This window comes from Fusarium vanettenii (genome assembly GCF_000151355.1).
Source record: "Fusarium vanettenii 77-13-4 chromosome 7 genomic scaffold NECHAsca_9_chr7_10_0, whole genome shotgun sequence".
In the NCBI taxonomy this organism is placed as follows: Eukaryota; Fungi; Ascomycota; class Sordariomycetes; order Hypocreales; family Nectriaceae; genus Fusarium; species Fusarium vanettenii.
In genome coordinates, this window is record NW_003315875.1 from 919502 (window position 1) to 935266 (window position 15765).

The 15765-nt window shown below is 49.6% G+C and overlaps 7 protein-coding genes across 7 annotated transcripts; 3 read left to right on the plus strand and 4 right to left on the minus strand.

Annotated features, from left to right (window-relative positions):
• Window positions 1–181: 181 nt before the first annotated feature.
• Window positions 182–1660, minus strand: NECHADRAFT_44955 (uncharacterized protein; the record flags this gene model as incomplete). The annotated part of the gene is made up of 1 exon (XM_003049405.1): window positions 182–1660. One exon carries the CDS (start codon window positions 1658–1660, stop codon window positions 182–184), a length of 1479 nt encoding a protein of 492 aa, XP_003049451.1.
• A 1013-nt stretch (window positions 1661–2673) lies between these two features.
• On the plus strand, window positions 2674–4449 carry NECHADRAFT_44944 (uncharacterized protein; the record flags this gene model as incomplete). The annotated part of the gene is made up of 7 exons (XM_003049166.1): window positions 2674–3112; window positions 3166–3244; window positions 3296–3503; window positions 3554–3688; window positions 3740–3953; window positions 4009–4314; window positions 4364–4449. The coding sequence occupies 7 exons, from the start codon at window positions 2674–2676 to the stop codon at window positions 4447–4449; spliced, it is 1467 nt and encodes a 488-aa protein (XP_003049212.1).
• A 1107-nt stretch (window positions 4450–5556) lies between these two features.
• NECHADRAFT_45328 (uncharacterized protein) lies at window positions 5557–6150 on the plus strand (the record flags this gene model as incomplete). The annotated part of the gene is made up of 2 exons (XM_003049167.1): window positions 5557–6028; window positions 6083–6150. The coding sequence occupies 2 exons, from the start codon at window positions 5557–5559 to the stop codon at window positions 6148–6150; spliced, it is 540 nt and encodes a 179-aa protein (XP_003049213.1).
• A 1992-nt stretch (window positions 6151–8142) lies between these two features.
• On the minus strand, window positions 8143–10938 carry NECHADRAFT_45470 (uncharacterized protein; the record flags this gene model as incomplete). Its single annotated transcript, XM_003049406.1, has 1 exon — window positions 8143–10938. One exon carries the CDS (start codon window positions 10936–10938, stop codon window positions 8143–8145), a length of 2796 nt encoding a protein of 931 aa, XP_003049452.1.
• Window positions 10939–11570: 632 nt separating this feature from the next.
• Window positions 11571–13316, plus strand: NECHADRAFT_45500 (uncharacterized protein; the record flags this gene model as incomplete). Its single annotated transcript, XM_003049168.1, has 6 exons — window positions 11571–11640; window positions 11695–12213; window positions 12268–12303; window positions 12352–13015; window positions 13071–13140; window positions 13191–13316. 6 exons carry the CDS (start codon window positions 11571–11573, stop codon window positions 13314–13316), a joined length of 1485 nt encoding a protein of 494 aa, XP_003049214.1.
• Window positions 13317–13396: 80 nt separating this feature from the next.
• NECHADRAFT_62447 (uncharacterized protein) lies at window positions 13397–14143 on the minus strand. Its single transcript, XM_003049407.1, has 3 exons — window positions 13862–14143; window positions 13647–13809; window positions 13397–13596 (listed from the first exon to the last, which is right to left on the minus strand). Exons 1-3 carry the CDS (start codon window positions 14081–14083, stop codon window positions 13523–13525), a joined length of 459 nt encoding a protein of 152 aa, XP_003049453.1. The 5' UTR covers window positions 14084–14143; the 3' UTR covers window positions 13397–13522.
• A 436-nt stretch (window positions 14144–14579) lies between these two features.
• NECHADRAFT_82843 (uncharacterized protein) lies at window positions 14580–15461 on the minus strand (the record flags this gene model as incomplete). The annotated part of the gene is made up of 2 exons (XM_003049408.1): window positions 14580–14733; window positions 14794–15461. The coding sequence occupies 2 exons, from the start codon at window positions 15459–15461 to the stop codon at window positions 14580–14582; spliced, it is 822 nt and encodes a 273-aa protein (XP_003049454.1).
• Between the last annotated feature and the right edge of the window lie 304 nt (window positions 15462–15765).

A 15765-nucleotide genomic window follows, 5' to 3' on the forward strand; every position in this document is an offset into this window, starting at 1 on the left:
GGGTGCATTGTACCATATGATATGAGGTCTTCGATACTCAAGACAGTTATACCAAAAATTATGCCAATGAATCGATAGACTATCTGGTCCATTCGTTCTCCACGATGGATTTCCAGGATGAAGCGCCCCTTAACGATGTTCGTTATAGTGATGTTCAGCAGTTCAATAAACGCAGGTACAACTAATCTCTAGCTCCAGCTATGCCAAAAGGCAAGTTCTTGTACTTTGGCACATCACCTCTGTTTGTTTCAGGGTGCTCAATATCCAGATCCCACTTGTCCGGGACTTCCAGGCCGGCATCAAGATGATGCTTGTTCAGCAGAATAGAGATTCCATCCCGGTAAAGCCAAGGGTCGTTTGTCCTTCGTTGCCAATCTTCCAGCCTGCTCCTCAGCTCTTCCAATACCTCTCGATGGTCAGGACTCTTGGCTAGGTTGCTGACCTCCTGGGGGTCATTTTCCAAGTCATAGAGTTCTTCAGCTGGGCGGAAAAAGTAATCTTTGAGGTTCCTCTGCCCAATCTTCTTTGGGCTCTCCTCTGCGTTCCGGATATCTTCCCAAGTCAACGACCCATAAATGTCGTTTGCGAAGGGGAAATCCAATCTCCATGCAATGTTGCGGTGGTACTTGTATCGGCGGGTTCGAATGAAGCGGGTGGGCCAGTAGTTGGTTGATTCATGAAAGGTGTGAGACCCAAAGACGTGATCCCAATCAGCAAGATCCTTGACTTCATGGAGAACTTGAAGAAACGAGCGGCCAGATAGCTGTTTCTTGGCTTCTTGTGAAGCTTGACCCAGCGTCCAGTCCAGGATGGTAGGAAGGATATCGACGTACGACACCAGGTTTGTGTTAACAGAAGGTTTTGAGCCTGGCTGCTGTATGATGAGTGGCAATCGAACTCCTGCATCGTACAAGGTCGTCTTTGAGTTCATGAACGGAGGTCCGTTGTCACTCATAAAGATGACGAGTGTGTCCTTCGCAAACCCAGCAACTTCCAGTTCCTTGAGTATAAAGCCAACTCCCTGATCCAAGCGGCTAATAGCCTCAGCGTATTCCGCCAACTCCTTTCTGGCTCCAGGGGTATCCGATAGAAATCCAGGAACAACCATATCCTCAGGACGGTACTTGACGCTTTGGATCCGATCATCGACAGGCTCATCGTTGCCAAAGCCCCCACGAGTGCGATCTCGATGAGGATCGTGATATCCAACGGTCAACACAAATGGTCTGCCGTCTTTCCGAGAAGCCTCAAGGAATTCCTTGGCTCGCTGAGCAGACCACCAAACATCCCTTGTCAGACTCTCCGCTCGCCACTCCCATGGATAAACAGCATCGGGCCCCACGTGGACTTTGCCAATGATGCCAGTTCTGACGCCGTTTTTGGCCAGAAGAGCAGGACCAGACTCGATGTGATCAAAAGTCATGAAATGGTGTTTTCCACTGTTGAGGCCATATTGTCCGTTTTGGTGAGTGTGCAGCCCAGTGTAGATGGTGGAACGACTTCCGCTGCATGAAGCAGTGCTGGCGAAGGCGTTGTCAAATTTGACACCTTCGGAGGCAAGCTTGTCGATGTTTGGAGTTTTGGTGTAAGAATTTCCGTAGCAGCCCAGCTGTTTACCGAGGTCATCTGCAATCAGCAGCAGGACATTCTTCGCCGCCATATTGAACGATAGAGACCGAATTCTGACAATCGACTTTGAGAGTTAGGCCGGCGAAAAGCAGGCGAAGTTCTCTGCTACAAATTAATGACCTTTGGCTCAGAAGTCCAATCTTGATGCACAGATCGGCGTTTCGTTAGTGATTGCGTGACGAACAAGAATATGTCGCCACAGAACAGCGGCCCAGTTCGCCTTTTAGACAAGTATTGATGCGATGTGCAACCCACGTTTAAATGTGCCGGATATCCGTGATTATGAATCTCGCTTCAACCTAGAAGTGACAGTAACTATTCGTTTCTGTCATTCCAACTTCTACTGAGCGGAACCGGCCCGTCGGCAGCGATCGATGAAGCGCACCAGTAGGAGGGAAGTTGAGGATTGCGACATCCTTAGTAGCATTGGAGATAACACGGGTGTAACAGAGGCCGGCTTTTCTTGGTCAAAACAGCTTCCCGAGGCCAGGGATATGGGATTCAGAACAACTCAATAGGAATAACACAACACATTTCGGCCCAAGTGTTGAACCCTGTCATTGCTAGGACGGAAGTGCGCATTAGCGGCAGGCCTAAGAGTGATTTTGTAACTTCAGTTCAAGTACTGATACATCATGTCTCCTTACTAGACAACCGTGCCACCCTCATGGAGGGCACCGAGATGCTGACAGTGGGATCTAGCGCCGGCCGAGTGCGAGGGTCCGAGATGGCATCATTACCGTTTGCTGTGGCGTTTAGACGCTACCAAACGATCCTTGTCGGCGCCCAGTGACAAGTCGAAGACATCCCAAAAAGGAAATTCTCACCGGCAATATCGGCAAGTCCTTATCATCTTGAAGGGGAGTCGGCAAACAAGCGCATGTCGTGATCATCGTGAACCTGTCAAGCGTGATTCTTCGAGGAAAGGATGTGAATAGAGAGTTTAAGATGAAGGAATTCAGGTGGAAATGTCGAGATGACTATATAATTGAAACCGTGGCTCAGGATGATAATTGAAATGCAACATCAATTATCATGTTGAATATGAAAGCGTTCCTCATTACCTCTTTGCTCTCAGCCCTTTGGGCAAACGCCCAGCTAATTGGTCCCGTCGGTCCAACAACAGCCTTGTCACAGAAGACACACGAGTGCAGCATTCTAGACTATGGAGCTGTCAACGACAACTCGACCGATGTGGCAGATTCTATTGAGAAAGCCTTCAAGACTTGTGTTCTTCCTCATCCCGGAAGCCGTCTCATTGTGCCTGACGGAAAGTACTTGATCAAGCGTTCTGTCGTGCTTTCGAATGGCACAAATTGGGCATTCCAGCTTGATGGCCTTATTACGCTTGCCTATGGCGGTAATTGGACTGTCGATCGTGAGTTGATATTGCAAGGTTTTGCGGGAGTCGGGCCGCTGAACGCAACTATCAATGGTGAAGGTGACGGTCAGTTCTTGCAGAATGGGCTCACCATTATCAACCGTATGTACCTCATCTCTGGGATTTATGTTACGCCTTCTAAGCTGCTTTTCTAGCCGTCGACTTTGAGTTCTACTCCAGTAATGGAAAGGGCGCCATTCAGGGCCAGGGATACATCTATAGAAACCTAGCAGAGTATGTCTCTTCTTATGAACCCCAAAAGCCTAAAACTCATATCTACTCAAGCACCTTCCGCCCAAGGCTTGTCAGACTCATTTCACCCATCGACACTGCTGTCCACGACATCATCCTCGTTGACAGCCCCAAGTTCCACATCGTCTTTGACTTTGCCGAAAACCTCGAGGTGTACCATCTGACCATCCGCGGGGCAAATCTGGGTTCCTACGATGGAGTTGATGTCGTTGGAACAAACTACTGGGTCCACGACATTGAAGTGAGTATTTATTCATTCAGACAAGAAATCCGGGGCGCTCATCACGTCAGGTTACCAACCGAGACGAGTGTGTATCCGTCAAGAGTCCTTCCAACCATGCACTCATTGAGAACCTGGTTTGTAACCAAGCTGGTTCTGGTATCTCAATTGGCAGTCTCAACGTGTCAGCATCCATCTCCAACGTCGTAAGTCATTTCAAACTAGGTACATAATTAAACATTTTCTTACAGTCGTAGCACGCGCGGAACATCAACATCATCCAGGGCAATAATATTGCTTTCATCAAGACCTATCCAGGAGGCTCTGGTCATGTCACGAACATAACATTTGAGAATTTCCGATCCAAGGCATCTCTTTATGGTCTAGATATCAATCAGTACTGGCAGAATACCTTTGAGCCCGACACAGGAGCTGTGGCTTTGAGCAACCTTGTCTTCAAAAACTTTTCCGGTATGTAATCCCATTAAAGTGTCAACATGGCTGTAAACTTATCATTACGTATTAGGATCTGTCGCTGATGGGGCAAAACGACCTCCCCTGTTTTTGGCTGCCAATGACTTGTCATTTGCCATCAACGTAACAGTTGAGGACTTCAGCATTTGGACCGAATCTGGAACTTCCGTCGTCAATAAGATCAGCAACGTCTATGGTAATGGAGACGACTCATACGGAGAGGCAGATAGGGTTAAGTCACTTGCTTCTGGACAGTCCCCTACGCCATATACTAGTGTCTACACGGTTACAGCAACGCCTTCAGGTTGGACTGCACCATCGTTTCCCACTTGGGCTGCTGCAAGCACAGGATATGGAAGTGAGTCAGTCATGAGTACTATTAGGGATGGTCGCTAACAAAAACGTAGCTGATGTGCCTATTCCCGTCTATACGCCGGCTGCTCTCTGGAAGCCTAATGGCGATTACGATAAGCACTATTGGGGTTCCTTCTAGGTTTTTTGAAATCTGATAGCAAATTTTGTTGAGTTTACTGGGAATTGTAAAGCAATTACTGTGATGACCGTTGCAATCAATGACGATGCTCTGAGGACAGGTATACTGGGAAACTGCAAGGAGATAACAGCATGACTTAGTAGATGAAGCGTAGCTTAAGGAAATTTTATCACGGGGTTCCCATGCTGTAGGGAGCGAGATATGATGCTGCAAGGTAAACCCCTTGACTGTTGATTCCATTCTAATTGATCCTCGAGTGGCACTTCCTATGACTTCTCCTGTACTCTCGGGGAACCAGTTAGATATGCGGGAAGGAGGCACGCCGATATAATAGCAAGCAGCCACCTAGGAATAGTGGAAATGAACTTGGTATGCCCATTGATGTGTAAGGCGTTATTTTTTCATGTGAGAGAGCTTTGTGATACCGAATTGAGATGCACTCGAGGGTTTTTTGGTTACAATTCAGGTCTGATTTATGAGAAGTAAGCAGCTGTGGAACACAATAGACCACTATGCCGTACGGCAAAAATAGAAGATACCTTCTGCTATTTACAGAGGCAATTAGGTCATATAATGCTGCTCAACAGCAGCGAATCAAGGTGGGTGTCATCTTGACTTATCTCCTTAATTTTTCAGTTTACCCTCTTTGACGGACTCGTGTTGATGGAGCAGGCAGTAGTATTGCACCTCCTACAGCGCATATGATTTTAAGCGTACAGAATGTCTCACTCTCTCACCATCGCATATCGTTATGTACGCAGTCGTAGTCAAATTCAAGACGCATAATCTCATATACGCAGCAGTGTATGGTCAGCATCACGTTGCACTAGACCAAATCCTCCATACTAAACAGATCCGGCGCAGCCGGTGCTGACGCTGACGACGGTGAGAGTTTCGGTTTCTGCAGCCATGTCGCGTCGTAATTTCCAGCTAATTGCTGTAATACGTCATTGTGCTGACATTTGTAATCGTCACCATTAATGGGAGACGATCTCTGCTTCCCGCCCCGCGCTTTTTAGAAAAACTTTTATTTCAAGGGGTTTCCCAGATCTCAATGTTAGTATTCCTTCATTTACATAGCTGCTGTGGACCGGCATTCACCCAATCATGCGTTTCTCACTGTCACTTCTTGGATTGCCTCTTTGCTTAGCCTTTGCTGTCCCTGAGAACATCCAGCCACGGACAGAGGGTGGCGTCAATCTCGCAGAATGTCATTCGGCCAAGGAAGTCATCAAGCTGCTTGATATGCAGCCCTCTGCCGAGAAGGGCTATTTTGTCGAAACGTTCCGCGACAAAGCAGTCACAGCCAACAATCGTTCCGCCAGCACAGCCATCTACTACCTGCTTGAAGGAAAATCAGGCTTCTCTCTTTGGCACAAGCTGGATGCTGCAGAGGTTTGGCACTACTACGCAGGAGCACCACTCGAACTCTATGGATCTAAGAACGATGGAAGCTGCGTGAAGAAGAACCTGATGGGACCGGACATCTTCAAGGGACAGAGGCCACAAGTGGTGATTGAAGAGGGAGAGTGGCAGAGAGCTCGCAGTTTGGGCAAGTGGACACTTGTTGGCACTACAGGTAAGAGAAAGCAAACCTGATGCATGCTCGGACAGCTGACCTTGACATTTTTAGTTGCTCCAGGATTTGACCCCAACGGAGAGGTGCTTCAGGCAGAGAGCTGGGAGCCACAAGGCTGTTAGAAAGGTTATTGGAGTATTTTGGTTCAACATTAACGGGATGCATGTTCTTGCTCTGTCTTTCCTCTTGACGTGCCATACATGAAGGGAATCGGAGTAGACATTGAGGGTACTACTTTGGCCCTTTTGAAGGCGCCGTAAAGTAAGAAGAGTACGCACAAGAGAGGTGAAATAGAATAGGGATATTTCTTCCGCCTAAAAACTATCTTGACTGAGTCTCCTGACCTCATGTATCACAGAGGTCCCATTGCCTTGTCATCTAAACCGGCTTGGTCTCCAACTCCCGCAGACCCTTGTTCTCATCATCGATGGTTGAGATGATGGACTCAAGATCAGTATGACCAATTATCTCGAACATTGCTTTGTGGGGTAGAACTTGCCACCCAAAATCTGAAACACAGACATACGGGGTCTCCTATAGCCAGGCTCGGAGAAGAGAGGCCTGACAAAGCCTCGAATGCCGTGCTCAAAGACCAATTCCGATACTTCGCCATCCGGGCCCCATACCCTGTCATACCCTGTCATAGCCCATGTCACGGTAGTCGTTTGTCCAATTATGCGGGGGTTTGAGCTGTGTTCAGCTGGTTTGCCGTGGACGGGGTGGTAAGGGAGAGAGAAGTACTCCTCCAAGTGCAGTGACGCATTTGCCGTTGGAAATTTCTAGCACGTCGCTCATCATGATGAAGATAGAGACCGTGAGTGGAATCAAAAGGGAAGAATCTGCTCAGAGGTGTCGAGAGGAGCAGGCAAGCAGAGAGTGAAGATGGAGATCTGGGAAATTCCAGAATGGTATAGGTTAGTGGGCATATATAGATGGCGTCTCGATCGCCAAACTCCACCGACGTCAGTGGTGGCTTTGGATTGAAGTCTGAGCGCGATTAGATACATGTGATGATCCTTGAAATCCATCCATTGGCAGATATCCTTAATTGTGAACTTCATGGCGCCTCCAAGAGATACAACGTAGACATGGTCGAAAACTTGTCATTGGCCATCCTATCCATTCGCTGCCTAACTTCATCCCATCCAAGCAGTGAGATCTCGGCCAAAAAGAATAGAACTCTGAGGTAAGGTGAAATATCAAAAAGTTAGTTTTTAACTTTTTTTATTATTTTTTTATTATTTTTTTTATGGCGCCCGGTCAGAGTGGTCGGTTCATCCGCCCGTTGGCTCATGTGGGCCCCTCTGGAGTTTTGCTCCTCGGGGGCCCGTGGCCCCGCACGAGCCAAACGGGCAGGAAAGAGAGTTTGGTTTTGTGGTTTGTTTGTGGTGTTTGACCACTCGACCAGGCGCCGAGCACTTTGTGCTTTTTTTGGGGGTGGAAGAGTAAGGATTGAACCTGGTTATAAAGCTTCCAACAGTAACAGTGACGGTGATTCAGTGTCAGCCACTGCCGGACTGAGCCACAAAACAGCTTAGCCACACCACAGAACCCGTGTGGGGCCGGCTCCATGTGGGGAGCAGCAATGCCGTCTGAACCCCACATGAATCAGGCATTGACGGATCTTACCATCACAACCAAGACCATCTTCGAGCTCCTATGTCTCTGTCTTTCTGTACTCGGCTGATGCTAGACCGAATTCTCTTACCGCTGGCTCAAAATTCGCCGACCTGGACATTCCTTCGTCGTCCTCGCCGATATTAAAGCCGACCATGGCGGTCTACGGTGTTGCCGCGGTGACAGATCTTAATGTTTATCTGGATCCGGAACAGAACACAATAGCTCGCATCTGAGGCACGATTAGAGCCCACTGGTAGCCAAGCTAACATCGCACTACGGTCTACTGGATTCTTTCTTCTAAGCATGAAATTTCTCTTCCCTTTTTTTTTTATTTTTTTTTATTTTTTTTAGCATAGGTACTTGATAGCAATCTGTTCTTTGTCATAGTTGCAGCCCGGCCCTCGATGGATTAACTGGCTGCAGCCCTTCTTTGTCTATCATTGTTTCCTCGTCTAGGTAGTCTATTCATTTTCTAACCTGCGTATGCGAGCACATCAGGTAGCTACTTCATCCATATCCGGCGTATATCTCAAGTTTGGCGGCAAAAGTGGCTTCGGCGGCCACTCCCCTGGCTCGAAACCACATGTAAACAAATGCACCCCAGACCCGACGATCTGGTTCGGCTCCTCCGTGTCAGACTCTACATCAACCTTCATGTGGCAAGGCAACGTGACGACAGCGTGGGAGTTTGGCGGCACCACTAGGTCCATCCTGAATCTTTCCTTCTCTGGCGCGTCTTGGTCCAACCTCCATGAGCACTTGATCAGCCCGTATGGCCCATCGAATTCCACCTTCGCGTGCGTGAGGTTGCCGCCTGGAACAGGCCGTACGCGTATCTTCTTCCATCCAGGATCCACCGGGCTAATTCCACCGACCGAGGAGTGAAGCCAGTCGGCGACAGCACCAAGAGCATAGTGGTTGAAGCTCGTCATCCGTCCAGGATTGATGTGCCCATCAGGCAACATGCTATCCCATCGCTCCCACATGGTAGTCGCGCCCATCGTCACTGGATAAAGCCAACTTGGGCACGACTGTTCTAGCAAGAGTCGATAGGCTAGTTGTGGCTGACATGTCGCTGTCAAGGCGGGTGTGATGGCTGGTGTGCCTGCAAAACCGGTCGCGATCCGAAAGCGCCCATTACGCACGAGCTTCGACAAGTTCTGCGCCGCGTTTCGGAGTTGCTTCTTATTCTTGTAAAGATTGAATTGTACTGCCAGAGCGATGCCGGTCTGTGTGTTAGACATGAGATTGCCCACAGGTGAGATGTACTTGTCCTGGAAGAGGCGCTTCAAAGTCGTAGCATCAGCTGCATACTTTTCTGCGAGATCCGACTTGCCAAGGACCTTGCATACTGCAGCAAAGACTTCCGTTACATGCACAAGATATGCATCTGCGACAAGTACCTTGTCCGTGAGAGCAAGAGCCGGACTTTGAGGTGGCGCATTTGGATCAAGCCAGTCGCCAAACTGCCACCGGTAAAAGTCCCAGAGCCCATCTTCGCCTCTATCCACGCCCTGATCAAGCCAAGCCTGCATGCTGCTAAACTGTCGTTCTAACAGAGCCTCATCTCCGCTGAAATTGTAGAGGTCGTGGGGCGTCAAGACTGTAACGTCATGCCAGATGGCTTGGGGAATCCGTGGCCAGTCTGGGAGGGGCACATCGGGGCAGACAAATCCTGGTATTCCACCACGGCCCTCCTCTAATTGCTCCGCAGAGAGATCTTGAAGCCAGTTCTCAAGAAATCCCACAGTATCGTACAAGAAACTCGCAGTAGGACAAAAGATCTGGATATCTCCCGTCCAGCCGAGTCTCTCATCGCGCTGTGGACAGTCGGTCGGGATTGACAAGAAGTTACCCTTCATCGACCATCCGATATTAGAATGAAGCTTATTTAGCGACTCGTTTGATGACTCAAAGAAGCCCCTCCTCTTCATGTCGCTGTGCATCACCAGCGCTGAAAGGTTTCGGACAAGGTCGTCGTTAGAGCCAGGCCAGCCATCAACCTGCACGTACCGAAACCCGTGAAAGGTGAACTTGGGGGACCAGTCTTTCAATGCGGTGCCAGAGCCGATGATTTTGTCTTCGCATTTTGCGTCGCATAGCGGCCTTGTCCCAAGTTCTCCAAACTCGAGGACTTCAGCGTGTCGAAAGACAAGTCGAGCGTCCGCGGGTAACAAGACAAAATCTACTCTGACCTTTCCCACCAAGTTTTGCCCAAAGTCCACGATGAGCTTGCCGCCTGGAGATATGATGATTTCCTTTGGTTGTCTTGTTTCTATGATTCGAACGGGAGGGCTGTTCGTCGTAATGAGGCTCATCTGTTGCGGTCGAGGTATCGTTTTTGCAGGCACCCAGCTCTTGGCTGAATCATGCATGCTCTTGATGGGGGTCTTCCACTCTGGATTTTCCAGTCGCATGTCATAAACCTCTCCATTGTATAGCTCGCTTGAAGTGATGGCACTTGGTCCGCAAATCCATGTTTCGTCGGTGCCCAACGTCCACTTCTCTGACGGGGAGACAACTTCAAGTTGTGCCATGGCAGCGATCTCCTTGCCTCCATAGACGAATCTCGACCCTCCACGAAACCCCAGCTTGGTCGCGTACCAGCCCTCCGCTGCCTCGATGGAAAGTACGTTGCTGCCTGTGGTGTTGAGATACGGGCCGACATCGATGACGCGATATGTGAGGCGATGGTTGTAGCTGGTCCATCCTGGGGCCATGCATTCGTCGCTTATGGCATGGCCGTTGAGATAGGCTTTATAAACCCCCAGAGCCGTGATGTATAGTCGACAAGTCGTGAATGTCGCTGCAGACGGAGGCAAGTCGAATTGGCGACGGAAGCGTAGCGGGTGAAGGGGCCACTCAGAGCCGAATTTGGCTGAAGAGGTGATGAAAGAGGCAGTCCATTCATTTTGATCAAGCAACGCAGTTTCGACCGTCGCTACTGGGGACCAGGCAGTTGGAACACCATCCTGAATATCGTTCTCGCTCGCGGGAGAGACAGACTTGCCCCAGCAACGGACTCTGACCGACACGCGCTGACGCGAGCCCAAATCCTGGCCTGGCCAAGGAACCAAGACAGATTCTTCACTGGCCACCCTGAACAGTTCTGAGGCGCCAGTTTCAGCCCATGTCAGCTCAATCTCGTATGCCGTCTGGACCCAGTCTCGCACGTCTCGTGGGTCGGCCACCTTCCATGAAAGACGCGGTCGGCGACAGCTAACACCGAAGCCATCGGGATGGTGCTCAAAGATGGGCTTGGTAAGCTCCAAATGCTCTGTGGTCGACATCTCGGTCTGTGGCTTGAAGCTGCGTTGTCCAGATCGGTCGAAGGGGTGATCAAAGTAAGCTTAAAACATCGGCAGACTATCGACACCTGTCGCGATTACTCCTTAGTCTCTTCGATCTGCTGAATGATCATCCGGGGTCCCCAGACTCGGTGCAAGTTTCCACGAAGTCCCACGACGTCCCACGTAGTCCCACGAGCTCCTGGCACCAAGACCTTTGTGAGGGGCGAGATGACAGACGATCAAGGCATTAGGGCGAGTTGGCTCGGGTTTATACAAGACGAGAAGTGAGCGAAGGATTAAAAGGCGTGATCCTAAACATACGAAGTAGCCAATCATTGGTCTAAGGATAAGCTCATCCGGGGTCGCTTCCACTTGTCGTTCTCGGTGGGTGTTTGGCCGAGCCCCACATACCCCAGATTCGCTTGGGTTTAGTTGCTGATTGTGGACATGGGGAAATAGACTCGGCAAATGACAACGGCAATGGGGTTTCTTTCATTTCTACATCACGATATAATAAAGCGTCATGAGAGACTCGTTAATAAGAGACTGTCAAGTAGTGCACTGAATCATCAGCAGACTGCCTCAAGACACCATCGACATAGCATCGCGGCAACATCCTTGACTCCTCAACCATGCGATTGATCATCCACATCATCGCCCTCGTCACCGCATTAGGCGGTCTGGTGTTTGGCTTCGACTCTGGTGAGTAGAAATTGCTGTAATACTATGCCGTTTGTGCTAACCATCACATCACAGGCATCATTGCAACAACCTTTGGCCATGAGAGTTTTCGCATCACCATGTACGGACCTTCACAGGCCAACCCATCTCTAACCGGTGCCATCGTGTCCCTCTACAATGTCGGTCAGTCCCTCGGCGGTCTATCAGTTGGTTACCTAGCCGATAGGTTCAGTCGAAAATATACAATCTCACTGGCAGCTCTCATCTCCATCATCGGGGCAGCACTCCAAACTGGTGCCACACATGTGGGCATGATGATTGCAGGCCGACTTGTTGCAGGTGTTGCTTGTGGTCAAATGCTCGCTGTTGTTCCCATTTACATCGCCGAAGTTGCTCCTGCTGAGAATCGAGGTTTCTTGGTCGGCTTGCAGGGCATGATGGTGGCTATTGGCTTTGGTCTCGCGAATTGGGTTGGTTATGCTGGGTCTTTTGCTGCAGGGTCTGCAACTTGGCGTGTGCCCCTTGCCATGCAGATTCCGATCCCGCTTATTCTCATGGTCGCGGTTCTCTTTGTGCCCTTCTCGCCTCGATGGTGTAGGTTCCCGCTGTCCCTATTGATCTGGCGGCGGAAGTTAACCCATTTTCCAGTGATCAAGCAGGATCGTATTGAAGAGGCCAAGCAAGGTTAGTCATTCAGTCCACCGTCCTGTTGCTGAGACTCATATGTTACAGTCCTTTTCCGACTTCACGGTGGCAGCATGACTGGCAACGAGCTTGTCGCTCAGGAACTCGTCCAGATTCAGGAACAACTCAAACGTGAACAACAAGACTCCGGAACCGGCTGGGGAGCCGCCCTTGGAGCCATGTTCTCACGACAATACATCCGACGTACCGCAACAGCGGCCTTCATTGTGGTTCAAGCCCAGCTCTCAGGCGCGCCGGTCATCCAGAATTACCAGAACATCTTCTACGCCCAAGTCGGTTTCACTGGCAAGACTTCTCTGCTCATCAGCGGTGTGTATGGCATGATGGGTGTCATCGGTACTGCCGTCTACCTCGCCATTGTTGCCGACAAGTGGCCTCGCGCACGCACTCTGTGGTCCGGATCCCTACTTCTCGCCGTAAACATATCTCTCTGCATGGCTCTGAGCGCAAAATTTGGCGGTACTTCCTCCGACACCAACATGGACGGTGCACGGGCATCAATTGCCTTCATCTTCATTTACTCGGCTCTATTCGCCATGTTCTTCAACGCGATGATCTGGGTTGTCCCGTCGGAACTGTTCCCCATGTTCCTCCGATCCAAGGGTCTGGCGTTCGCCGTCTTTATGAAGAGTGTTGTGGCCATTGTTCTGTCACAGATTACTCCAGTTGCTTTGGCAAATATTTCCTGGAGGTCAGTAATACCCAACTATTATGTTTCCCTTACCTAGTTTAACCAAAGACAACAGATACTACGCGCTGTTCATCGCGACCAACACCACTGCCGGTATTCTCTACTACTTCTTTCTTCCAGAAACCGTGAGCATCTCCTATCCTCCTCTGGAAACGTTGCTAATCCCGCATTCAAGGGGGGTAAAACTCTCGAAGAAATTGCAGAACTGTTTGGCGATACTCTGGCCACTGAACACCTTGGCGAAATCGACCTTGACGCAAAGAATGCTGCGCTAGTGGATGAGGTCGAGGACAGAAGGTGAAGGTGCTATGTCACTCAGTAAAGCGAGCAGCCATGTATCAGAGGGCCCTCGGAGCACGCCCGTTGTCGTCAAAGAGGGACTTCTCGATGCACAATAATTTCATTCTTTTTAAGTGAGACTATTCAGTCTTCAACGACGCCGTTGCAAATACTCATTCATAACTCGCACCAATGTCGTCTTGTGCCTATCCTTTTCTTCCTCCACGTTTACTTCTTGGCCACAGCCTTTGCGAGGTCGGTAAGAGCCTCACGGCGCTTGAACTTGGCATCCTCGATGGCATCTGTAATTTTTTGTCAGTGTTATGTATTGGCCTGTGAATTTATGTCCTACCAGCATCGGCATCGCTCGAAAAGTTACCGGTCCAAGTGACGAATGTCTGGCCTGCGTGCTCGCCTGACGTGACGGGATAGAGTCTGACGGTGCTCACAGCAGATGTATAGGTGAGGGCAGGCTGAGATGAGATGATGCTGTACGTGATGTAGTGCTCGATGGTCTACAACATGCCAATCAGTACTGCATCTCAAGTAGGCGATCATCTAACTTACAGAGTGCTCCTCCTGCTTGACCTCAAGCACGGTGCCATCCTTGAAAGTCCATCGGACGATATCCGTGTCAGGAGATGTGCCCTTGACCCATTCGCTCTTCTCAAGGGCAGAGTAGAACTTGGCAAAGTCCTGGAGCTTGATGAGGTGCCAGACGTCACTGAAGGGAGCCTCGATGACGGCAGACTCGATGACAAAGTTGGACATGGGAATTCGGGAAGCCATGATGGTTTCAGGTAAAGTAATTTGCTTGTTCGATTGAGTTGAGTATTGTATGTGCTTTTGTAGAATTCAGGTGTGAAAGGTGAATGATGTTATAGCGGGGTGATGTGGTCGTGTCGTCATAGCCGTGTGAAGGGAGAGGGAGATGCCTCAGGCACGGATGTCTTGTGCCGTCGATCTTGCCCTGCCGCTAGCTGAATCCGGTCAGACTATAGTTCAATGGCTGGCTTGTGGTATGGATGTATTCGCGCCTGGTATCTGTGCAACGTGTTGCCATAGTAATTGTGGCACCGGGAACTGCTGGCCCAGAGACTATGTTATTGTGGAGTCTGCAGACTAGAGTGTCTCCCTCCCTAGTACATCCTATATCCGTCGAGGAACTGAGAAAACACCTGGTTGAAGATACTTCTTGCAAGGCTATAACATCTCGAGATAATTCTATTCGCCGGCTTGTCAAACTCTATTCGTAGCGTTTCCACTCAAATTCGACCTTGATTGCTCATTCATCAGTGTATTGATCCTTTTCTAGTAGAGCTTCCTTATTAATGTGGCCCTGCTTCTTGATGATGTCAAGGTCTGCCAGTCCAATCCACACGAGAATGCGTAACAATACTCTGTAGCCTCCCAAAAGTGAGGTTTTGCCTGTCGCTAGTCTAGTAATGTGAAGTATTAGCGTGATTTCGGGCACGGGATGCCGCAGTTTGTGCACTCACTCCATGCAAGAGTCCGCAACGTATCGGTTGAGAACCATCACCGCGCCGACCATTCCGATATACACCGGGACTCCGGCTGGAAGACCCGAATCATGGATGGCGATAACAGCTCCAAGAAATACTCCATGTGCGTAAATCGTGGCGAACGAGTGTAACTTATTCATCTTGAACCTCTTGCCAAGGAAAATGATAAGCCGAGTGTAAAGAAAGGCATGTAAGAGCTTGACGGACGCTCGATGGACAAATGCACTCTGATTGAGCAGTGCAACCAATGCGACGAAGGGTCGCATCAATGCAGGAGCTTGGTATGAAGCTCGCGTCGTCTGATCGCCTCGGAGTAATTGTTTAGCCAGGCCAAGAGTCGTAGCAGAGTGAACAAAGCAACCAACTATGTCAAAGACATCAGGGAAGACGTCTCCGCTGACAGCTTGTGCATAATATCTTAGTAGTTCGAAGGAGGCGGACAGGATATGCAGCATCAGCATCAGTGATGTCTTCTTTCCTGATGTAATTCGATAAACTCGTAAACTGCGCCTTGTGTGATACCCAAAGATGCATGGGTTTACTGAGCCGAGTAGTAAATATTGTGCTGGTCGGCCAACTGCCGAAGAAGCCAACAGTGGCCCAAAAGCGCTGCCAGGACTGGTAAAGGCAAGATAAGGCTGCATCTTCGTGCGTTATTCCAGTTTTGTGAGTCAATGAAGTAGATGTCAAGTAAGTAGGTAGTATGAAGAGTTTCTGAAAGAGGAGGAAAGACGGAAATCACAAGAGAGGTTTCTTGCTGGTCTCATGACACGAAATATGCTTCTGGGACGTTATTTATCTTGGCCGATTCACCAACTACTTGTTCTCAACTTTCTCTAGGATGCTTTTCCCGGGCCGAATCGATGTTGAAGCTGGGCAGAACCGTGTGCAAATGACGGCATGTTGAGACACGGCTAGTAGGAGCGCACGATCGCACGGAACATCACA